Source organism: Puma concolor, chromosome F2 (genome assembly GCF_028749965.1).
Source record: "Puma concolor isolate L17-30 chromosome F2, mPumCon1.1.hap2, whole genome shotgun sequence".
NCBI lineage: Eukaryota > Metazoa > Chordata > Mammalia > Carnivora > Felidae > Puma > Puma concolor.
Window position 1 is genome coordinate 67,921,894 of NC_141684.1, and position 24,841 is coordinate 67,946,734.

Sequence of the window (24,841 nt, forward strand, 5' to 3'; positions counted from 1 at the left end):
CTGATGTTGGCAGAGCTGAATGGGGACAGATTTTAAAGCCTTGAATGTATGTTATAAGGTTTGGATTAATTAAGCTTATCTGTAAGTGAAATGAGGGTTATTTTTTATAGTTATGTATATTTACTGTTTATTCAACTAATAAGTGTTAGATCTGTGCTGTCCAGTATGGTATACACTTGCCACACATGGCGATTTAAATTTAATTCAAAGTAAATAATCATGTTTTTAATTGTGGTTGGTCAGTAGCCTCATGTGGTGAGTGGACAGTGCAGCTATCAAACATTTCTATCAGTGCAGAAAGTGTTTTGGACAGCATGGCACCAGATGTTTATTTGAGGACCTATAGTAGGATTTAAGAGTTTAAGAATGGAGGAGCTCCTGGGTGGCTCAGTGGGTTAAGCATCTGACTTTGGCTCAGGTCACAATTTGTGAGTTCGAGCCCCCCATCATCGGGCTCTGTGCACTCTGTCCCCCCTTCCACCCCGCTTCCCCTCCCCTGTGTGCCTGCACTCTCTCTCTTTCAAAAATAAACATTAAAAATTAAAAAAAGTTTAAGAATGAAAACTTTTGTTTTTAGTTGTGTGTGTTTTTTTAAAGAATTTTGTTTTTTTTAATTTTATTTTAAATTTTTTTTTTTTTTCCAACGTTTATTTATTTTTGGGACAGAGAGAGACAGAGCATGAACGGGGGAGGGGCAGAGAGAGAGGGAGACACAGAATCGGAAACAGGCTCCAGGCTCTGAGCCATCAGCCCAGAGCCCGACGCGGGGCTCGAACTCACAGACCGTGAGATCGTGACCTGGTTGAAGTCGGACGCTTAACCGACTGCGCCACCCAGGCGCCCCTAAAGAATTTTGTTTTTAATGTTAATTTATTCTTGAGGGAGAGAGAGGGTGTGAGTGGGGGAGGGGCAGAGAGAAGGAGAGACACAGAATCTGAAGCAGGCTCCAGGCTCTGAGCTGTCAGCACAGAGCCCAATGCGTGGCTCGAACTCACGAGCCATGAGATAATGACCTGAGCTGAAGTCAGACGCTTAACCAGCTGAGCCACCCAGGTGCCCCAGTTGTGGTTTTATAATATATTCATGCTTTGTAAAAGATACGTAAAAAATGTAAATTAAGAAACAATTTGAATTTATTAAGAAATCTCTTTTTTATAATGATTCTAATATGAATGATCCTCTCCTAATTTGTTTTCTCCTTTTGGTTTTTTATGTGTTGTACTTTCTTGAGGGTCAGGGGATCTTCAAATTATATTAACGTTAATCCAGGGACAGGTTCTTATCTAATCTTTTTTTTTTTTTTTAATTTTTTTTTTTCAACGTTTATTTATTTTTGGGACAGAGAGAGACAGAGCATGAACGGGGGAGGGGCAGAGAGAGAGGGAGACACAGAATCGGAAACAGGCTCCAGGCTCTGAGCCATCAGCCCAGAGCCTGATGCGGGGCTCGAACTCACGGACCGCGAGATCGTGACCTGGCTGAAGTCGGACGCTTAACCGACTGCACCACCCAGGCGCCCCATCTAATCTAATCTTTTTAGTTGATTTCCTGTTTAATGATTTTGATTAAATGTGCTTTTATTTATTTTTTTATTAAAAAACTTTAAGTTTTTATTATTTTTTTTAACATTTATTTATTTTTTTTTTAATTTTTTTTTTCAACGTTTTTTATTTATTTTTGGGACAGAGAGAGACAGAGCATGAACGGGGGAGGGGCAGAGAGAGAGGGAGACACAGAACCAGAAACAGGCTCCAGGCTCCGAGCCATCAGCCCAGAGCCCGACGCGGGGCTTGAACTCACGGACCGCGAGATCGTGACCTGGCTGAAGCCAGACGCTCAACCGACTGCGCCACCCAGGCGCCCCAACATTTATTTATTTTTGAGAGAGACTGAACATTAGCAGGGGAGGGGCAGAGAAAGGACACACAGAATCTGAATCAGGCTCCAGGCTCTGAGCTGTCAGCACAGAGCTCGCCGTGGGGCTCAAAGTCACAAACTCTGAGATCATGACCTGAGCTGAAGTCGGATGGTCAACTGACTGAGCCACCCAGGTGCCCCTGAATGTGGTTTTATGCTATTATAGTGATGAGTTTTGAATCTCAGTAAACCATGGTTTTAAAATTAGAAGACCTTATTATCAACTAACTGCTTTTTCAATGTTGATTATTCTAGGTATTTCCTTTAAATTGAATGAAACATCAGAATGAAGAAAACAAGGCTCTGCAAAGTTGAATAAAATTACAGAATCAATAGAGGTGACCGGACTAGTTTATTAATTTATATGTGTTTCTTTTCAAGGTCTACAACTCCAGGAGAAACAAAACTGCTGGCTTCTGAAATTTATGACATTCTCCAGTCTTCCAGTATGGCAGATGGTGATAGTTACAATGAAATGAATTCACGTAGAAGGAAAGCTCAGTTTTTCCTGGGAACTACAAACAAACGTGCCAAAACAGTGGTTTTGCACATAGATGGTCTTGATGATACGGTAAGACTTTTTTTTTTTAATTTTTTTTTTTTTCAACTTTTCTTTTTATTTATTTTTGGGACAGAGAGAGACAGAGCATGAACGGGGGAGGGGCAGAGAGAGAGGGGGACACAGAATCGGAAACAGGCTCCAGGCTCTGAGCCATCAGCCCAGAGCCCGACGCGGGGCTCGAACTCACAGACCGTGAGATCGTGACCTGGCTGAAGTCGGACGCTTAACTGACTGCGCCACCCAGGCGCCCCTGATATGGTAAGACTTTTATAAACACATGGTTCATAAGGTAGGGTCAGGAAGCAGATGATCCCTTTTGACATATCATCAGAAGGTTGTAGTAGCCTAAGGCTATGTAACAATCCCTATGTCATTTACTTTACTTCATCTCATCACATAGACATTTTATTACCTCACATCATCACAAGGAGAAGGTGAATATAGTAGGATATTTTGAGAGAGATCACATTCATATAACTTGTTACAATGTATTGTTACAATCGTTCTATTATTTATCTCTTACTCTGCCTAATTTATTTTTTAAATGTTTATTTTAGAGAGAGAGAGAGAGAGAGAGAGTGAGTGACCATGAGTAGGGGAGGGGACAGAGGATCTGAAGTGGTCTCTGCACTGACAGCAGAGACCCCAGTGTGGGGCCCGAACTCATGAACCACAAGATCATGACTTGAGCTGAAGTTGGACATTCAACTGACTGAGCTGCCCAGCACCCCTGTGTCTAATTTATAAGTAAACTTATCGTATGAATGTGCAGGAAAAGAACATAGTATGTATAGGTTTGGGTACTTTCTGCAGTTTCAGGCATCCCTTGGGGGCCTTGGAACAGATCTCCTATGGATAAGGTATGGGGGGGGGTGGGGAACTACTGTAAATAGTTTCTTCACTGACACCAGCGATCTTTTTTTTTTTATTTTTTTTTAATGTTTATTCATTTTTGAGAGACAGAGAGAGACAGAGCATGAGTGGGGAAGGGGCAGAGAGAAAAGGAGACACAGAATTGGAAGCAGGCTCCAGGCTCCGAGCTGTCAGCACAGAGCCCGACGCGGGGCTCGAACTCCCAGACCGTGAGGTCATGACCTGAGCCGAAGTCGGACGCTCAACTGACTGAGCCACCCAGGCATCCCACCAGCGATCTTTTTATTTTTATTTATTTATGTATTTTTTCAGCAGTCTCGAAGAATAAATTCCAGAGGGGCATTTTGTTCTAAAGGTGTCAGTTAATCAGAGGATGTAACAAGAAGAAATAGACACATCCACAAGTAGAGCTGGAGATTTCAACACCACTCTCAATTAATAGAACAAGTATACAGAAAATCAGTTAAGGATATAGATGACTCAAATAGTACTAACAACCACCTTAACCTCATCAGCATTTATGGAACACCCTCCAGCCACAAGGTAGTATCCATTCTTTTCACATACACATGGAACTTTTACCAAGGTAGACCTTATTGTGGGTCATAAAACAAGTCTTAATCAATTTAAAAGAACTATGCAAAGTATGTTCTCTGAGTACAGTGGAAAGCATATTAGAAATCAATAACAGGTATTTGGAAAATCCCCCAAATATTTTGGAAACTAAATAATTTATTTCTAAAATAATCCCTGAGTCATGGGTGCGCCTGGGTGGTTCAGTCGGTTAAGCGTCCGCCTCTTGATTTCAGCTCAGGTCATGATCTCACGGCTCCATGAGTTCAAGTCCCACATCGGGCTCTGCACTGACAGCTTGGAGCCTGGAGCCTGCTTCGGATTCTGGGTCTCCCTCTCTCTCCGCCCCTGCCCTGCTCATGCTCACTCGCTCGCTCGCTCTGTCTCTCTCTCTCTCAAAAATAAACATTAAACAAATTTAAAAAAAAAATCCCTAAGTCAATGAGGAAATCAGAAGAGAAATGATAAACATTTTGAATTGAATAAAAAGGAAAATGTAGTATCAAAATTTGTGGGAAGCCACCAAAGCAGTGTTTAGAGGGTAATTCATTAGCACCAAATGTCTAATTATTTATATATAAGAGATATAAGGTCTCAGTGACTTAAGTTTCTACCTTAAGAAACTAGATAAAAAAAAGAAAAAGCAAATTAAATCTAACTTAAGCAGAAGAGAAGAAACAAATCAGTGAAATGAAAAATGGAGAAAAACTAATGAAATCAAAAGCCGATTCTTTGACATGATCAATAAAATTGATAAATTTGTAGCCAAACTGATCAGGAATAAAAGAAGTCACAAATTGATACCAGAAATAAGAGAGAGTAAACATCACTATAGATCCTGTAGACATTAAAAAGAAAATAAATGGGAGCGCCTGGGTGGCTCAGTCAATTAAGCATCCTACTCTTGATTTTGGCTCAGGCCATGATCTCTGGGTTTGAGAGTTCAAGCCCCCTATTGGACTCTGTGCTGCCGGTGTGGAACCTGCTTGGGATTCTCTCTCTCTTTCTCACTCTTTACCCCTCCCCTGCTTGCTGTCTCTCTCTCTCTCAAAATAATAAAGAGACTTCTAAAAAAATCTAAAAAGAGGCACACCTGGCTGGCTCAGTTGGTTAAGTGTCTGACTTCAGCTCAGGTCATGATCTCATGGGTCCTGAGTTTGAGCCCCACATTGGGCTCTGTGATGACAGCTCAGAGTCTGGAGCCTGCTTCCGATTCTGTGTCTCCTCTCTCTGCCCTTCTCTTGCTCACACACTCTCTCAAAACTAAATAAACATTAAAATAAAAAAATAAAAAATTTAAAAAGAAAATAAATGAATATTTTAAATAACTTTATGCCAATAAATTTGATAATGTAGATGAAACAGGCAAATGTTTTTAAAAACAAAGATTGCCAAGGTTTATTCAAGAAGAAATGGATAACATGAATAGCTCAATATGTATTAAAGAAATTGAATTTGTAATTAAAAACCTTTCCATAAAGAAAACTTTTGTCCTAGATAGCTTCACTGGTGAATATATTCAATGTATTCTAATATAGACTATTTTAATAATAGAATACTGCAATACTCCTACAGGGTAGTTTCTTCTGAACTCATTGTACATTGTCTGCTTTTAATATTAGCTACTTCTGCTTGCTCCTAATTAGTGTGTCTTCTTTTTTTATTTATTTTTATTTTTTTTTTCAACGTTTTTTATTTATTTTTGGGACAGAGAGAGACAGAGCATGAACGGGGGAGGGGCAGAGAGGGAGGGAGACACAGAATCGGAAACAGGCTCCAGGCTCTGAGCCATCAGGCCAGAGCCTGACGCGGGGCTCGAACTCCCGGACCGTGAGATCGTGACCTGGCTGAAGTCGGACGCTTTACCGACTGCGCCACCCAGGCGCCCCTGATTAGTGTGTCTTCTATTTGTGCCTGTATTTCAAGTAGATTTCTTACAGGCACCATATAGTAGGGCCTTGCCTTTTTATCCATTCTGAAAATTTCTGCCTTTTAACTGGAGTGTTGGGGTTATCTTTAGTATGATTGTTTGTATGGTTGTGTTTAAAACAACCATCTTGCTAATTCCTTTCTTTCTTTCTTTTTTTTTTTTAAGTGTATTTAAGTACTCTCTGCATCCAGCGTGGGGTTTGAACTCACTACCCTGAGATCGTTTGGACACTCCTGTGACTGAACTAGCCAGGCACCGTGCCCTTGCAAATTACTATTTGTCCAATCAGTTCTTTGTTCCCTTTTCCTGCCTTTTGGACTACTGGGTGTTTTTTATGATTTCATTTTATTTACTTTGTTGGCTTCTTAGGTACAGTTCTTTGTTTTTGTTGGTTGATGTAGGGTTTATTTTATGTATCTTTTTTTTTTTTTAATGTTTTTATTTATTTTGGAGAGAGAGAGCACCAGCAGAGCACGAGAGAGGGAGAGGGAGACACAGAATCTGAAGCAGGTTGCAGGCTCTAAGCTGTCCGTACAGAGCCCGACGTAGGGCTCGAACACAGGGATCGAACCAAGTTTGATCAGGTCAGGCTAGATCATGACCTGAGCGGAAGTCGGATGCCTACCTGACTGAGGCACCCAGGCACTGCCCCTATTTTATATATCTTTAACTTACTATAGTGTAGCTTCAATTAATATATCACTTCATGCATAGTATAGGACACTTAAAACATTATACTTCCATTTCTCCTTTCTCTGCGTCTATGCAGTTGTTAACATGTTTTTGCTTCCACATATGTCATAAACCCCAAATACATTGTTATTACTTTAAATAGTCTATTTTTTTTATTGTGGTAAAATACACATAGCATGAAATTTACTGTCTTTTTAAAACAAAATTTTAAATTTTTTTGATGTTTAATTTTGAGAGAGAGAGAGCGCCAGAGAGAGCACATGAGCGGGATAGGGGCAGAGAGTGAGGGAAACACAGAACTTGGAGCAGGCTCCAGGCTCTGAGCTGTCAGCACAGAACCCGAGGTGGGGCTTGAACCCACGAACTGTGAGATCATGACCTCAGCCAAAGTCAGACGCTCCACCAACTGAGTCACCCAGGTGCCCCCAAATTTACAGTTTTAACCATTGTTAGGTATATAGTTCGGTGGTATGAAATACATTCATAATGTTGTGTAACCATCACCTCTATACTTCTTACGAATGTACAACTTTTTTGTTTTGTAAAACTGAAACTCTGTACTCATTAAACAGTCACTCCGCTTTCTTCCTTTCCCCCAGCCCCTGGCAACCACTGTTTTACTTTCCATCTCTATGATTTTGAAAAGTCAGTTTCTTTTAAGACATTTAAAAATAAAAAGTATTTTCTGTCTATTTACATTTTTGCCGTTTCCAGGGCTCTTTATTCCTTTGTGTAAATTCTGTATTTTTCATCTGATACTATTTTCCTTCTGTCTCAAGGACTTCTTTTTTTTTTCTTTCTAAAATTTTTTGACTGTTTATTTTTGAGAGAGACAGAGACAGAATGCGAGCAGGGGAGGAGCGCAGAGAGAGAGGGAGACACAGAATCTGAAGCAGGCTCCATGCTCTGAGCTGTCAGCACAGAGCCCGACATGGGGCTCAAATCCATGAACCGTGATATCATGACCTGAGCTGAAGTTGGACATCCAACCTACTGAGCCACCCAGGCGCCCCTGTCTCAAGGACTTCTGTTAACGTTTCTTATAGCAGTACAAGTCTGCTGAGGTTGAATTCTTTCAGGTTTTTTTTTTTTTTAATTGAAATAGAATTCACATACTATAAATTTGCCATTTTAAAGTGTTCAATTCAGTGCTTTTAGTATATTTATAGGGTTGTGCAGCCATCACCATTGTCTAATTCCTGAACATTTCATCACCCCAAAAGGAAGCCTCATACCCATTAGCAGTCACTAATGGGTTGCCCGTGACAGCCACTAATTTACTTTCTGTCTGTGGATTTGCCTCTTCTGGACATTACACATAAATGGAATCATAGGATATGTTACCTTTCATGTCTAGCTTTCACTTTGCATAATGTTTTCATAGTTCATCCCTATTGTAGTGTGTATCAGTACATCATTACTCCTTATAATATTCCATTGTATGGATTTACTACATTTGTTTATTCATTTATCAGTTGATGGACATTTGGGTTGTTTCCACTTTTTGGCTATTAAGTTTAATTCTGTGAAGATTTGTGTATAAGTTTTTGTGTGGATGTATGTTCTCAGTTCTTTCGGGTATGTTACAAGGGGTAGAGCTGCTGGGTGATACCGTAACTTTGTTTAGCTTTTTGAGCAACTGCTAGAGTGTTTTCTACAGTGACTGCATCATTTTATATTCCATCAGCAGCAGATGTGGGGTCTGGTTTCTCCACAGCATTGTCAACATACATTTCTGTTGTTGTTTGTGTGTTTGTTTGTTTTTATAATTTAACTTTATTTTTTACTTTTTAAAATTTACATCCAAATTAGATAGTATATAGTGAAGCAATGATTTCAGGAGTAGATTCCTCAATGCCCCTTACCCATTTAGCCCATCCCCCCTCCCACAACCCCTCCAGCAACCCTGTTTGTTCTCCATATTTATGAGTCTCTTTTGTTTTGTCCCCCTCCCTGTTTTTATATTATTTTTGTTTCCCTTCCCTTATGTTCATCTGTTTTGTCTCTTAAAGTTCTCATATGAGTGAAGTCATATGATTTTTGTCTTTCTCTGACTAATTTCACTTGGCATAATACCCTCCACTTCCATCCACGTAGTTGCAAATGACAAGATTTCATTCTTTTTGATTGCCGAGTAATACTCCTTTGTGTGTGTGTGTGTGTGTGTGTGTGTGTGTGTGTGTGTGTGTGTGTGTGTATACCACTTCTTCTTTATCCATTCATCCATTGATGGACATTTGGGCTCTTTCCATACTTTGGCTATTGTTGATAGTGCTGCTATAAACATGGGGGTGCATGTGTCCCTTCGAAACAGCACACCTGTATCCCGTGGATAAATGCCTAGTAGTGCAATTCCTGGGTCGTAGGGTAGTTCTATTTTTAGTTTTTTGAGTAACCTCCATAGTGTTTTCCAGAGGGGCTGCACCAGCTTGCATTCCCACCAACAGTGCAAAAGAGATCCTCTTTCTCTGCATGCTCGCCAACATCTGTTGTGGCCTGAGCTGTTAATGTTAGCCATTCTGACAGGTGTGAGGTGGTATCTCATTGTGGTTTTGATTTGTATTTCCCTGATGATGAGTGATGTTGAGTATTTTTTCATGTGTCGGTTGGCCATCTGGATGTCTTCTTTGGAGAAGTGTCTATTCATGTCTTTTGCCCATTTCTTCACTGGATTATTTGTTTTTTGGGTGTTGACTTTGATAAGTTCTTTGTAGATTTTGGATACTAACCCTTTATCTGATATGTCGTTTGTAAATATCTTCTCCCATTCTGTTGGTTGCCTTTTAGTTTTGCTGATGGTTTCCTTCGCTGTGCAGAAGCTTTTTATTTTGATGAGGTCCCAGTAGTTCATTTTTGCTTTGGTTTCCTTTGCCTCCGGAGATGTGTTGAGTAAGAAGTGGCTACGGCCAAGATCAGAGAGGTTTTTGCCTGCTTTCTCCTCGAGGATTTTGATGGCTTCCTGTCTTACTTTGAGGTCTTTCATCCATTTTGAGTTTATTTTTGTGTATGGTATAAGAAAGTGGTCCAAGTTCATATTTCTGCATGTCGCTGTCCACTTTTCCCAGCACCACTTGCTGAAGAGACTGTCTTTATTCCATTGGATGTTCTTTCCAGCTTTGTCAAAGATTAGTTGCCCATACGTTTGTGGGTCCATTTCTGGGTTCTCTATTCCATTGATCTGGGTATCTGTTCTTGTGCCATCTGTTGTTGTTTAGTACTGGTGTGAAATGGTATCATATTGTGGTTTTAATTTGCATTTCCCTAGTGACTAACGGTGTTGAGTATCTTTTCATTTGCTTTTGGCCATTTTTCAGTGGTTGATACAGGATTTATTGTATATATCTTTATCACAGATATCTCTTTTGGAGAAAATCCTATTCATTGTCTATTTAAAACAATTTTTTTTTTAAGTTTATTTATTTTAAGAGAACAAATGAGCAGGGCAGGGTCAGAGAAAGAGGGAGAGAGAGAATTCCAATCAAGTTTAGGGCTGTGAGCACAGAGCTCGATGTAGGGCTCAAACTCAGGAGCTTTGAGATCATGATCTGAGCCGAAAACAAGAGTCGGACACTTAACCGAGTGAACCACCCAGGCACCCACAGCCACCTGGGTCCCCCTTCATTGTCTGCTTTTAGATTGCTTATTATTTGTCTTTTCATTGTTGAGTTGAGTTCTGTTAATACCATGTATTACATTGATGATTTTCATACTTTGAATCAACCTTTCATTCCTATGATAAATCCCAATTCATCATGGTGTATAATCTTTTTCATATGCTGCTGGATTCAGTTTGCTGGGATTCTGTTGAAGCATTTTGCATATGTATTCATACAGGATATTTTATAGTTTTATTTATAATTTTCTTTCATTTGATGTATTTTTCTGATATTGGTATCCGGGTAATACTGGCTTCATAAAATGAGTTGGGATGGGACACCTGGGTGGCTCGGTTGGTTAAGCCTCTGACTCTTGGTTTTGGCTCAGGTCATGATCTCCTGGTTCTTGAGATTGAGACCCAAGTCAGGCTCTGTGCTGAGCCTGCTTGGGATTCTTTCTCTCTGTCTTTCTGTGCTCCTCCCCTGCTTGTGTGCTCTTTCTCTCTCAGAATAAATTAACATTAAAAAAATACCTAATAAATAAAATGAATTGGGAAGTGTTTTGATGACTTTGTTGAAAGATTGCTATTGATTCTTCATTAAACATTGATAGTGTTAACCAGTGAAACCATTTGGTCCTGAGCTTTTCTTTGTAGGATATTTCCTGATAATTGATTTAATCTCTTTAATTACTGTATGTCTATTCAAACTCCCATTATTTTCTTGAGTCACTTTTGGTAATTTTATTTTTCTAGGAATTTTCCCATTTCATTGAGGTTATCTACTGTGTTGGCATACAGTTGTTCATAGTATTTGCTTATAATCCTTTTGTTTCAGATTGGTCATAATGTCCTGTCTTATTCCTGATTTTAGTAATTTGAGTTTTCTTTCTCTTTTTCATGGTCAGTCTAGCTAAAAGGTTTGTCAGTTTTGTTGATTTTTTTCAGAGAACCAATTTTTAGCTTCATTAGTTTTTTTTCTATATTTCCCCCTTTTCTCTATTTTTCTTTTCCCTGCTCTAATCTTTATTGTTTCTTTCCATCTGCTTGCTTTGGGCTTTCTTAGAATGGAAATATAGGTTACTGATTTGAAATTTTCTTCTATTTAATATGGTTACTACAGCTAGACATTTTGGTTCATTCTTTTCTCTATATTCCATAAGATTTGATATATTCTCATTTTATTCATCTCCAAGTATTTTTTGTGTGTGATTTCTTTTTTTCATACATTGGTAATTTAGGAGTTTGTTGTTTAATTTCCATGTATTTCTGAATTTTCCAAATTTCCTTGTTACAAATTTCTAATTTCATTTCATGTGATTTGACAATATTGTGTGATTTCAATCATTTTCTATTTACTGAGGCTTGTTTCATGGTCTGTCTTGGGGAATGTTCCATATGCACCTGAGAATGTATATACTGTTGTTGGGAGTATTCTAAGTGTTTATTACTATTAGTTGGTTTATACTGTTGATTAAATCTTCTTTTCCATGCTCATCTGTCCAGCTATGCTGTTCAGTTTTTTTAAGATTTATTTATTTGAGAGAGAGCTAGAGGAGGAAGTGGCAGAGAGAGAGGGAGAAACAGAATACCAAGCAGGCTCTGTTGTCAGCACAGAACCTGATACAGGGCTCGATCCCACGAAATGTGAAATCATGACCTGAACCAAAATGAAGACAAGAGTCAGTTGCTTAACTGACTGAGCCACCCAGGTGCTCCAGCTATTCTTTCATTTTTGAAAGTCAGATCTTGAAGTGTAACTCCTTCAATTTTGTATGTCTGTGAGAGTCCTTATTTTATTTTTTTTGAAAGATATTTTCAGTGCATGTGAAATTCTAGGTGACAGGATTTCTTTTCTTTCTTAATTTCTTTAACCATACTTCAAGGCATTGGTCCACTGTCTTCTTCCTTGCATTGTTTCTGTTTAGGATTCTATTATTTGTGTTCTTCTTAATAGATCTTATTTTTCCCACTCTTCCTGCTTCTAAGAGTTTCTCTTTTATCACTGTTTTTGAGCCATTTATAATGTGCCTTGGTATAATTTTATTCATGTTAATTCAGCTTCTTGGATCTCTGGGTTTATCATATGCAGCAAATTTGGACAGGTTTCTCCATTATTTCTTCAAGTATTTTTTCCGTCCCCCTTTCCCCTGGGTCTTTCAAGGATTCCTGTTATACATATTCAGCCATGTAAAGTCTCACAGCTCACTGATACTCTGCTCATTTTGTTTTCAATTCCTTTTTTCCCCCCTCTGTTTCATTTTGGATAGTTCCTGTTGCTATATTTGTTGAAGTTTTCTTTTGTAGGCATTTATTTCCTGTTAATCTCATTCAGTGTATTTTTTTTTAACATAGACATTATTTTATTTCATTTCCAGAAGTTTGGGTCTTTTTTATATTTCCGTAGCATGGATCTACTGGAACATAAAAAAAGAGGGGTGGAATAACCATGTCTTTAGGTACTAATTTAATCATCTCTGCCTTTTGAGTATGTTTCTATAGATTGATTTTTGTAATTACAGATTGACTTTTATAATTACTGGTTGCATTTTTTTTTTTTTTTTGCTTCTTTGCATTCTTGGTAATTTTTGATTAGATGCCAGGCATTGCAAATTTTACTTTGTTGGGTACAGCATGTATTTATTTGTATGTACATCCTTTAAAAATATTCTTGAGATTTAAAAAAAAAAATTTTTTTTTAACATTTATTTATTTTTGAGACAGAGAGAGAGCATGAACAGGGGAGGGTCAGAGAAAGAGGGAGACACAGAATCTGAAACAGGCTCCAGGCTCTGAGCTGTCAGCACAGAGCCCGACACGGGGCTCGAACCCACGGACCGCGAGATCATGACCTGAGCCGAAGTTGGATGCTTAACTGACTGAGCCACCCAGTCAGCTCTCTTGAGATTTGTTTTAGATCACAGTTACTTACTAACAGATCTTTTTGAGGCTTGCTTTTAAGCTTTGTTAGGCAGAACCATAGCACCCTTTATCCTAGGGATAATTTTGCTACACTACTGAGGCAATACTCTTCTGGGTTCTTTGTTCATACCCCATGTTTATAAAAGTTTTTATACTCTGTCTGATGGGAACATGAAGTATTTTCAGCATGGTTTGAGCTTGCAGAACTGTTCCTTCTATTCCTTTCCAGTCTGGTTATTCATCCAGCCTCCGGTTCTTTGTTCACATGCATGTACAGATCATCATTCAGCTGAAAACCTGAGGGGATCTCATTGCAGATCTCTAGTACATGCTTTGTCTCTGTGGACCCTCTCTGCACAGCTCTGCCCTCTCCTGTGCTTTGTCCTGCGAATTATAGTTGCCTTGACCTCCCTGAATTTTCAACTGTGTCCTTAATTGAAGGAGACTGCAGGTTCCCCTTGAGTTCTCCTTTCCTAAGTTATAGCCTGGAAACTTTCTAGGCAATATGTTGATGACCTTGTGGAGCTCACTTTATTTTCCTTCTTTCAGGGATGTTTGTTTTCCACTGTTTGGAAATCGTTGTTTTATTCATTTTATTTTGTCTCTTTGTAGTTGTTTAAGCCTGAAGGCTAATTCCAGTCCCAGTTTCTCCATCTTGACTGGATTTAGAAGTCTCCCTGAAGTTATTTTGAGCAGTGATAAGTCATATAACTTTACATATTTAGTGGTAGCAACTGGTAAATTACCACTTACCTCTTTAGCTATGCCTGGTAGGTTACATTAGATTATCCACAGCTTTTTCTGGTTGTACTGTTGCAGCATTTAGGTCTCAGGATTTAGGATTCAGTAAATAAGGGTGGGGGGGCGGGGAGTTTTTCATATGCATATCATCCATGACATTGCCAAATAAGATAGTTCACAACTATCTTACTGCAACTGGGGCCACAAGATCCTGAAAAGTTTCTAGAAAGCAAGCTCAGTAAATGTAAATTGATTAAATGTAAGATACTAAGATACATAAAATACCACCAATGCCATCTATTTAATTTTATTACTTTTTAAAAGACTCATTTCTTTATTTTTGAGAGAGAGAACACAAGTTGGGGAGGGGCAGAGAGAGGGAGACACAGAATCTGAAGCAGGCTTCGAGCTGTCTGTGCAGAGCCAGACGTGGGGCTTGAACTTAGGACCTGTGAGATCAGGACCTGGGCTGAAGTCAGACACTTAACTGACTGAGCCACCCAGGTGCCCCACCATCTGTTTAACTGTAAAGAATAAGGATAATATAGTTGCTTTTGAAAGCTAGCTGAAACCAACTAATAAAACTCAGCACAGCACACACAAAAATATAGGCTGATATATGGTATGGAAGTGATTGCTGAAATCTAAAATACAATATTAGCAAGTTGACTTTAGCACCCTCCTATAATGCTGGAAGGGAGATAAGCAATGATAAGAGTTCTTTTGAAGGATTGTGGGAACGAGTTTGAAGACTCATAATATTCAATGGAAGAAAAGAGTGAATCAAATAATTTGAAGATAGTGTTTCTCAGCGTGATCCAGAGACTTTGGGCCAATTGCAGATTCTTGTCAATGAAGAAGTACTGAATCAGACAGAACCTGGTCTCAATACAGACACAGGAAAATATAGAGATGGTGATAATATGTGAGCGAGAGGTGGAAGGAAGGATATGGTGAAATTAGTTACTTTTTAATCCATTTTTGCTTTGGATCTTGTGTTTGAGATGACCACTTGATATCCAAGTGGATATATCTGATAACAAATGAAAATAAAGTCATACTGGAGATGTATGTCCCTTTTCTCCATGGTAATGATGACTAAAGTGATGAGAATAGTCTACTGAGGGATGAAGTAGAAAGAAAATCACTTAGTTTAAGGCACTGGACCTTGGAGGTAAGATGAGACAGAGATGGAATAATCAGTGTCTAAGTAGTGTGTTATTAGTGTATTATTAATAGTGTATTAAAGAGACATTGAAGGGTATGTTATATTGTGTCATCAGAGGAAAATGAGAACTAAAAAGAGGGTATTAATAACCATTGAGAATGCAGTGGTAACCACTGAGAATGCCATAAATAAAGGGTACAGTGATGTTTATAAATACCAAGTGCTTTAAGAAATAGTGACTCGGGGCACCTGGGTGGCTCAGTTGGTTAGGCATCCGACTTCGGCTCAGGTCATGATCTTGCGGTTTTTGAATTTGAGCCCCGTGTTGGGCTCTGTGCTGACAGCTCAGAGCCTGGAGCTTGCTTCAGATTCTGTGTCTCCCTCTCTCTCTGCCCCTACCTTCCTCATGCTCTGTCTCTCTGTCTCTCAATAATAAATAAACATTAAAAAAAAAATTAAAAAAGAAATAGTGACTCAAATACTGAATACTAATTGTGACATCACAATTTAACCTTAGAGATTTTTAAGAGCAGGGTTCAGCAGATGTTTTTGTTAAAGGGTCAGATAGTAAATATTTTAGATTTGGAAGGGCATATAGTCTATTCTAACTACTAACTCTGCTATAGTATGAAACTAGCCTCAGTCATTATGTAAACAAATGTGTGTAGCTGTGTTCCAGTAAAACTTTATTTATAAAAACAGCTGGCAGACTATAATTTGCTTACCTTTGAGCTAGAGGAACCTCTGCTTTTCAGCATTTTTTTCTGTATTATTTTTCATTCCATTTGCATTGAGATATAAATCAACACTGGCTAACTTATTTCTGATAAAAAGGATTAAAACTAAGTATTAGTAATGAAGCTTGAAAAGATCCAGAAGAAATTACTGTTCTGTTGATCTTAAATTTAGTAAGCTTGACTAAATAGCACCCCCAGTATGCCCTCATGTATGAGATGGTAGAACTGAAATAGGGACATTTGCTCCCTCCCCCCAAACCCCCCCCCCCCACCGTCCATATAATGACTAATTCAATGTGGTTTGAGTTGATTTGTTTAACATTTTGTCAATTGTAATAATAATTTGCTTTTACCTTTTCAGTCTCGGAGAAATCTCTGTGAAGAGGCTTTGTTAAAAATTAAAGGTGTTATTAGCTTTACTTTTCAAATGGCTGTTCAAAGATGTGTGGTGCGGATCCGTTCAGATTTGAAAGCAGAGGTTAGTATTTTAAATGGCTGAATATGCTTGAGGTTATAGATAAACAAATCAGTGTTCAAATTTCCCTTTTTATCCTGGCCTAGGCTTTGGCATCAGCAATAGCATCAACCAAGGTTATGAAGGCTCAGCAAGTTGTGAAAAGTGAAAGTGGAGAAGAGGTAAATGCTTTTTAATTTAGTTTTCTTTATACCTGACTCTTGATTATTCTTTCTGGCTGTCAGATTGCTAGTATTTTTCAGGCTGTTAGTTGCCAAATATATAGGAGTGTGGTTGGGTCAGATTATCTTGTTTCTTGGCTAACAGCTCTTTTCTAGAGAGATCTATTGTAGATTTCAGGGTCTGTTCTTAAATTTTGTGGATTTCAGAGTCTATTCTTTTTCTCAGTGGAGATATCTTTCTAATTTTACATGGAAATAAAGGATATATAGATTCCTTGTGTTGGTTTTATTTTATGTATGTTATGTTATTTTAGAGAGGGTGAGAAGGGTAGAGGGGCAGAGAGAATCTTAAGTAGTTTCCATGCTTAGCGCATAGCCTGATACAGGGCTTGATCCCAAGACCCTGGGATCATGACCTGAGCTGAAATCAAGAGTCAGATGCTCAACCGACTGAGCCACCCAGGCACCCCTGTGTTGATTTTTAAATACTTCTTTCTAACCTTAGTTACTTTTTGTCAATCCAAATAATAAAGCTCTATTGCCACAATTGGGTAGGTAAATACAGTGAAAACCTTTGCCTCTTACTACTTTCGCCACCAGCTTTGTGATAGGGAAAACAAATCTACATCCCCTTAACTTATTTGTGTTCCCATAGAAAGGTTCAGTGGCCCTTCGGGGCCCACAGTAGCCAGGTACTTGCTTTTGTTTTCTTTAAATGCAGAGAGGTTGCACATTTATTTCTGGAGCCTCAGGAGAAAAGCATCTTACTTTTCATGTGTCTTTCTGCCTAATGCAGTGCTCAACAGTTGGGCCTACCTTCATATAAGAGGAAAATTTTTAAATGACTATTGTCACTGAGAATAAATACAGTGATAAGAGTGAGGTGTATAGTTGATCTTTAATTTAGGACATGTACCTTTGTCGATTGGGTTGATTTTGTAATAACTCTTAATGTGTTGTCTATATCAGATGCTGGTCCCATTCCAAGATACGCCTGTGGAAGTAGAACAGAACACAGAACTGCCCGACTACCTGCCTGAGGATGAGAGTCCCACAAAAGAACAGGATAAAGCAGTGTCCCGGGTCGGCTCACACCCAGAGGGTGGAGCTAGCTGGCTGAGCACAGCGGCAAACTTTTTATCCAGATCGTTCTACTGGTGACTTCAGTTTGGGTCTCAAGGACTGTGTGAACTAACAAGGGGCCAGTTTTCCATTGTTGTGGTGAACTGTCAAGTGCAATTTGCAATAAGTTATCATGAAAAGTTTTTAGATTACATGATTGCGTATGCTGCATTTTACATTTTATTGGACGTTTTGCCCTGCTCAGTGGTAAAAAGGACAGAGGCTACAGGTGGAGTTCCTTTGTTTATGAAGGTATTTTGGTTTTGTTTTCCTTTAATTGCCTCACTTTTTAAAAAACATGGGTCCACTGTTAAACCAAACATATATATGTGCAGCTTTACATTTTATTTTACACAGAGCACGTGATTAGGAAAACTTGTTTTCTCCTCAAGCCTCAGGACCTATCTGAAGAGAAGTTTTTGTTTGTTTTGGCTCAAGTTGTGCATGAATTACTGAACATTTTTCTCTGCTTTTCTTCATGAAAGATAGTTGCTTGGGTACTCTTCACTGAAAGTTGAAAACATTTCTCATTATCCCCCTCTTGTGCCTTTTTTATTTTGCCAACCATGTTTATAGAAAGAACATTACTATAAAGACATTTTGTGAATTACAGTATATTTATATGAACGTAGGAGTTCTCTAAAAATACAAGCTGACAAAAACTTTGCAATCTTATTTGTTGTAATTTTAATAAGACTAACACAAAATCAGTCAAGAAGAAGGAAACCTGTATATTAGCAAAGTACTATTGGAGACTATGTGAATGTGACCAGATGTGGTTCCAGTTGACTACTCTTTAGTTTGGTTTATATCAGCTCTTAAGATTTCCGTCCAACGTAATATTGGGAGCAACTATAAATGGTCTCTAGGCCTGACTTTGTGATTATATACCATCCTTGCTAGAAAAAAAATAGTAAAGAACTGACAAACTTGAAAAAGAAAACAAAAGTTGAATGCCTATATAATGCCATAGTGCCACTTGGTAGATAGAGTCTAACCTTGAAACGTGAATTGCTTGGCAGATGCCTATTCAGTAGGTATTTCCTTGTATTGCCTTGTGTGAATTTATTATGAACATCCAGTCGTACTGAATGAAAAAAAGACTCAAATTATTGCTTATGAAGAAATAAAGCCAGCATTGGTCCACTTAATCTTGTTTCTCATATCCAGCCAGAAAAAAAGAACTTCAGTGAAGGTAAGAGAAATAAATATAAATATATATACATATATATTTTTTGGTAGATAAGAGCTAATTACATATATGTAATGCTTTATTAAATTCCTGAAATATTTGGCACATAAAATTTTCCTTTTGGAAATCCAGCTAAATCCAGATAAATTTTAGTGCTAATATGATTAAGAAGAAACTAATACGGAGAAATTGAAATTCTTTTTCATCAACATGTAGAGCTGCTATTTTACTACTTGGGGAGAATGTGAAGTGAAAGTTGGACCCTGGAGGGTTTCCTTGCATTTTCATTGCTTCTCTTTTAGAGAAAATTAAAAGCATCCAGTGTCACTGTAAAAAAAAATTCTTGTAAAATACTTCACCAACAACAATCTTGAGTTCATGACCTTCTGGAGGGAGGGGTATTGAGGGTATTGGAATGATATTTTTCATGTGTCTGGGCTCTGATTCAGATGACATACACAACTGCAAATAGAAGCTTTCAGGGCATGGATTGCTTTAAATGCATAATACAGCTTGCTGCCAGAACCAGATGTGTTGAAAAATGAAAACAAAACCACCTCCTTTCTATAGCCATTAAAACAAAGTTTACTGTTCTAACAAGTTTGTATTTTATTTTGCATTGCCACACATCTGCCTATTTAAAAAACTACATCTCTTGGTAGCAATGGTTCAGTACAAGTAGGTATTAACAGCTTGATGTCTGTGTGTTCTAAGTGTTCTTTTATTCCAGGTCTTATAGAGCAGTTAAGGCAACTGTAACGGCATTTTTTTGAAATATATTGTAAAATAATAAAAGGTAACACAATTAAAATTGAATGGATATTGCATTTTTGTGATGGAAACATTATTGTTACTCTCGAGCCTGTTTGTATTCACACTGCCTGGCACCTTCTCCTAGCTCCCTGCAGGTGCGTTACCCAACTAATTCCCATGCATCTTCGTTCAGCTCCTTCCCAGCCCCACACCTGCCTCTCCCTGGGTTTGGATCAGCCGCTCCTGTACATGCATTCATTGTAGCATTTATCATATTAGCTTGAAATTATATTTACCAGTCTTTCTCCCCAGCTTAACTCTTTGAGAACTGAGAAAGTCTGTAGCTGTACGTGGCTAGTAGTAAGTGCTCAAATATTTTTTTTAGGAGGATGAACAAGATTTTTTTTTTGAATCTGTAAAAATAAATGAAAGATAGTGATTAACTTGTTGGTCAGATAGGAAAAATGTCAGGTTGTTTCTTTCTTTTTTTCTTTTTTTTTTTTCCTGGCATGTTTGTTTCTGATTTATTGGTTATTATTAGCAAGTTTCGTCATTTGTTTTGTCATTTGTTTTTCATTTTTCAAAAAAGTAGGAGAGAAGCATAATACTTGCTCTTGAATGAAGTTAGGATTAATTTATAATATCCTGATTCTTATAGAATTTTCATAGAATATTTATTTATTTATTTATTTATTTATTTATTTATTGTTTTGATTTCCTGTTTTATAACTTACTGACTGTAATTTTAGGTATAATTTATCTGTGAGTTTTTTTTTCATTGATGGAATGGAGATAATTCTACTTTATGGGGTCATTATTTGAATGCAGTGAGATCATCATGAGTAATGAAACTAAAATCTTAAAATTGTAAGATGGAATTATTGTTTCTAGAAGTTTGACACGATTCTATTCTTGTCCTGAATTCCAAGTGAGACCCTATGCCTTGCTAAACACACTCTGGCTCCTCATCTTTCTCTGTCCAATCAGAGGGTAATGTTTGAGAGTTAGTTCACCGCTACGTGATTTTTTTCTGAATGTCCCTTGAAGAATTCATCTGTTGTCAAGATTTCAGTTACCTTTGTGTCGATAATTTCTGAGTCTCCATCGTATCATCATCTTTGATAGCTCCCCTTTCCTTTACTATCCCTATCAGATGTAAAGTCTGTGAATTTTTATTTCTCTTAGAACCAAGCTCATGGTAGGCATGGAGTAGACTTAAAAACTAATTCTGTGTCCGCCACCATGCTAAGTGCTTTATAGATACTTAGTCCTCTAACCCTGAACAACTATGAGGTAGGTACTTTGGTGTGTTCATGTTACAGATAGGGAGAGTGAGGCAGAGAAATAGTAAGTAGCTCATTAGTGCCAGGTGACAGAGCTGGCAAATGGTGAAGCCAGGACTCCAACTGAGGCAGTCTGGCTCCCGAGTCTACACTGTCGCAGGGCAGCCTGCATCTTGGGTCCTGCTGCTGTGCCTCTCCCGTTCTACCACCATCATTCCCATCCAGACACTTGTGCCTGAATCATGTCAAGTGACTTAATTCGGATGTCTGTTAGCAATCAGAAACTCTGGACACTAGGAAAGTTAGGTACATGAAAGAAATAAGTCTGGTTAGGCCACAACAAAGGAAAATACATGTAGAGCAGCTGGTCTGTCTAAAGAGGGAAACTATTTTTGTCATGTGGATTCTGGGCTTTTAATAATGGCGAGCTTCTGGACTTTGTGGCTGTTCCAGATCTCTAAAATACTACCTGTTCCACAGAAAACATGTTTGGGCCAGAAATTGGCTACTTCTAGAGTAGCCACATTCTAATCTATCAGATTAATCTTAACAGTATTTTTGTCATTTTCTGCTGTGATGTCAACAAAGGCCCATGGCTTAGTTTAGACTGCTTGGCTAGCACCAAAAATGCCATGAGAATTTAGCTACCAACCTAGTCTTTCATACATTCTATAGCATTATTACAGATTTTTCTATATGTAAGGCATAGTTGTTATTCTGTTAGAGAAAGTCTGCTTTAGTCAGTCTTGTCTATTTATTGTAACCTAAGTATTTTGTATTCATCCTACCCTCTAGATCTTTGCTCAGATTCTTTCTTATCTGGAATTTCCTCCTTTTTTTCTTTTCTTTTTTTTTTTTTTTTTTTTAATTTTTACTAATTTTGAGAGAGACAGAGATAACACAAGCTGGGGAGGGGCAGAGAGAGAGCAAGAGAGAGAATCCCAAGCAGGCTCAGTCAGCACAGAGCCCTATGTGGGGCTCAAACTCACGAACTGTGAGATCATGACCTGAACGAAAGGAGTTGGATGCTTACCCAACTGAGCCACCCAGGCGCCCCATGGAATTTCCTCCTTTATACTATCATCTCCTTTAAAATAGTTTATTATGAAAAAGCTCAGTATGCGTAAAGAAATGCATAAAGAAAACAAGTCCTCTGTCATCCTACAACACAAATAATATCAATAACTAAACATTTTGATTTATCTCATTTGTTTTAATCCATTTCAGTTAGTAAGAAGTATACACTTGAATTTTCATCTCTTTTTTTTTTTTTTTTTTTTTTGTGAGTAAGCTCTATGCCCAGCATAGGGCTTGAACTCATGACCCTGAGATAAGGAGTTACATGTGCTACCAACAGAGCCAACCAGGAACTACTACACTTTAAAGTTTTATTTTTTTAATTTTTAAATTTTTTGTTGTTTACTTATTTTGGGTGGGGTGGGCAAACTAAGGATCCCAAGCAGGCTCCAGGCTGACAATGGCGAGCCCGATGTGGGGCTTGAACTCATGAACTGTGAGATCATGACCCGAGCCGAAGTTGGTTGCTCAACTGACTGAGCCACCCAGGCGCCCCAACACTTTAAACTTTTTTTATTGTTTATTTATTTTTGAGAGACTGAGCATGAGCCATGGAGGGACAGAGAGAGAGGGAGGCACAGAATTGGAAGGCTCTGGGCTCTGAACTGTCAGCACAGAATCCAGGGTTGGGCTCGAACTCCCACTGTGAGATCATGATCTGAGCTGAAGTTGGACGCTCAACCTAGTGAGCAACTCAGATGCCCCAACACTTAAAATTTTTTAAGTGTTCAAAATAGGTATACAGTGAAAAGTGATTCTCTTTGAACCACTGTCACCTAGTTCTCACCAGGGATAGCCATTGTTACTAATTCTGTGTGCCCATCAAGGATATTCTATAAATTTGCCAACTTTTTCATTTTTTTCCCCATACATGTAATAAAATGCCATGCACCTTAGATTTTTCATTTGAAGTATTATCTTAGAAATTATTCTATATCCTTGCGTGAAGCAGCTTTCTGTTTTCCCAGCTTCACAGTATTAATGTTACACCATTTATTTAACCAGTGGTTTGATTGTAATCCTTTGCTATTACAGATAGTGCTGTATTTAGTGTATCTGTAGAGTGGATTTCTAGATGTAGAATTGCTACATTAAAGCCTGTAGAGTGCCTTTAATTTTGATAGTTCCTACCTCCTTAGAGATTATTCTAGTATCTTCTCTCATCAGAATGATATGAGAATTCTGTTCTCTTCAGCCTCTCCAAGTGTATTATCCTACATTAGCCCTTTGTGGTCTAAAAAAAGGGATATCTTCTGAATAAGAGCTTTTTTATACATATAAGAGCTGTTTGAGTATTTTTTCTGTGAACTGTCCTTTTTTCATTTTTGGCAGAGGAGAGGGGAGATTTGAGTTTTCTTACCTGATTTATAGAAGGCCATTAACATACTAAAGAGATTTGTCCATTTCTTTAATAAAAATATTTGCAGTTCACACATTGTAACAGTATTTCCCAACATTTCTTATACAAGTCCTGTGAACAGTTTTCACCCCACGATTCCTTCTTCCTCTTCTTAAAAAATGCTCATTTATTTTTATTTTGAGAGAGCGAGAATCCCAAGCAAGCTCTGCACTGTCAGTGCAGAGCTGGATGCAGGGCTCAATCTCATAAACCATGCTATCATGACCTGAGCTGAAATCAAGAGTCAGATCCTTTGTCCAACTTCGGCTCAGGTCATGATCTCGTTCGTGGGTTTGAGCCCTTCATCAGGCTCTGTGTTAACAGCTCAGAGCCTGAAGCCTGCTTCAGATTCTGTGTCTCCCTCTCTCTCTGCCCCTCCCCTGCTTGCACTCTGTCTCTCAAAAATAACCATTAAAAAAAATTAAAAAATAAAAGATGCTTAACAGATTGAGCCACCCAGGTGCCCCTCCTTCTTCCTCTTAACTGCTATGTCACTTTTCATTTGGGATCTGTCTTTTATGGTCCATTACTTTCCCAAAGTATATTCCTACTGAGATCAAGATCCTTAAGGGGAGGGAGTCTGTCTCCTGTTTTAGTATTTGCCACACTACACAGCATAATGCTGTGTGTGCTGAGCATTTGGGGAGTGTTTACGAATGAGTTGTGGTGGTGGAGCAATTTGTTACTTTGGTTCAGATCTTGTCTGGATCTTAATTATTGCACATCTAGATTACTGCTACCTCCTTGTTAGTAACATTTAACATTACTTGAGCACTTACTGTGTTTCAGGCTCTGTCAGCACTGGGTCCTTTACTTGTGTTATCTTTGATCATCACAGTGGTCCAGTGAGCTAGGGTGTTTCATAGTCATTTTACAAGAGAAAACAGATCGGTGGAGTCAGATACAATTGATGAGCATCAGGGTTGGGATTTTCCTTCTTAGTGACCAAATAGTTGCCTGAATAACTGTTAGATATTTTTATTTTCTACTCTTCTGGTTATAAATCTTTAGTGACTTATTCTGTCAAAACCAAATTATTCTTGTTTTCAAGATTCTCTGTAACCGGTCCTACCCTTCTGATGGACCCGACGCTTTTAGTTCAGTTTTACATTTTTAGTCTTCAGTCAGTGCATTGTGAATTTGTCCTCATCTGGATTGCATTCTCTTCTTAAATTTACCAGATTTCTAGTTTTCTAGAACCAGCTATTCCATGGAGCCCTCTTTGTCCATTTTGACCCTTGCCATTCTGTCTCCCAGTTCTTTAAATTCTTTCAGCATTTAGGATGTCTCCTGTACACTTGACCACTCATTGTGTCATTTGTCTCTTCATTCCCAAATGTGTTCATTTTGTGTATTAGGACAGCAGAGATCGCTTTCAAAACCCAGGCTTCCTCTTTTGCACTGCCCCTTACTTAAGCCCAAACTGAAGGCCAACCAAGTCTCCTCATTACTGCTGGCTTTGGGACCAGCCTGTTTGCTGAGGTTCTTTCCAGCCCTTTAATGGGCCCAGAAGCCCTTTTCTGTTTTAAGTTTTTGTTTTTGTTTTTTGAGAGAGAATGACTGGGGGAGAGGCAGAGAGAGAGAGGAGGACAGAGGATCCAAAGCGGGCTTTGTATTGACGCAGAGAGTCCAATATGGGGCTCGAACTCATGAACCGTGAGATCATGA

General features: G+C 38.5%; 1 protein-coding gene across 1 annotated transcript in view; it reads left to right on the forward strand.

Annotated features, from left to right (window-relative positions):
- ARMC1 (armadillo repeat containing 1) overlaps positions 1-19,488 on the forward strand; it is a 43,829-nt gene extending 24,341 nt beyond the window's left edge. The window contains exons 4-7 of the mRNA XM_025922798.2: positions 2,299-2,488; positions 16,073-16,189; positions 16,273-16,347; positions 17,317-19,488. Of these exons, the coding sequence (XP_025778583.1) occupies positions 2,299-2,488; positions 16,073-16,189; positions 16,273-16,347; positions 17,317-17,508 (574 nt within the window). The 3' untranslated portion in view covers positions 17,509-19,488. The remainder of the gene's footprint in view (positions 1-2,298; positions 2,489-16,072; positions 16,190-16,272; positions 16,348-17,316) is intronic.
- The last annotated feature ends 5,353 nt before the right edge of the window (positions 19,489-24,841 follow it).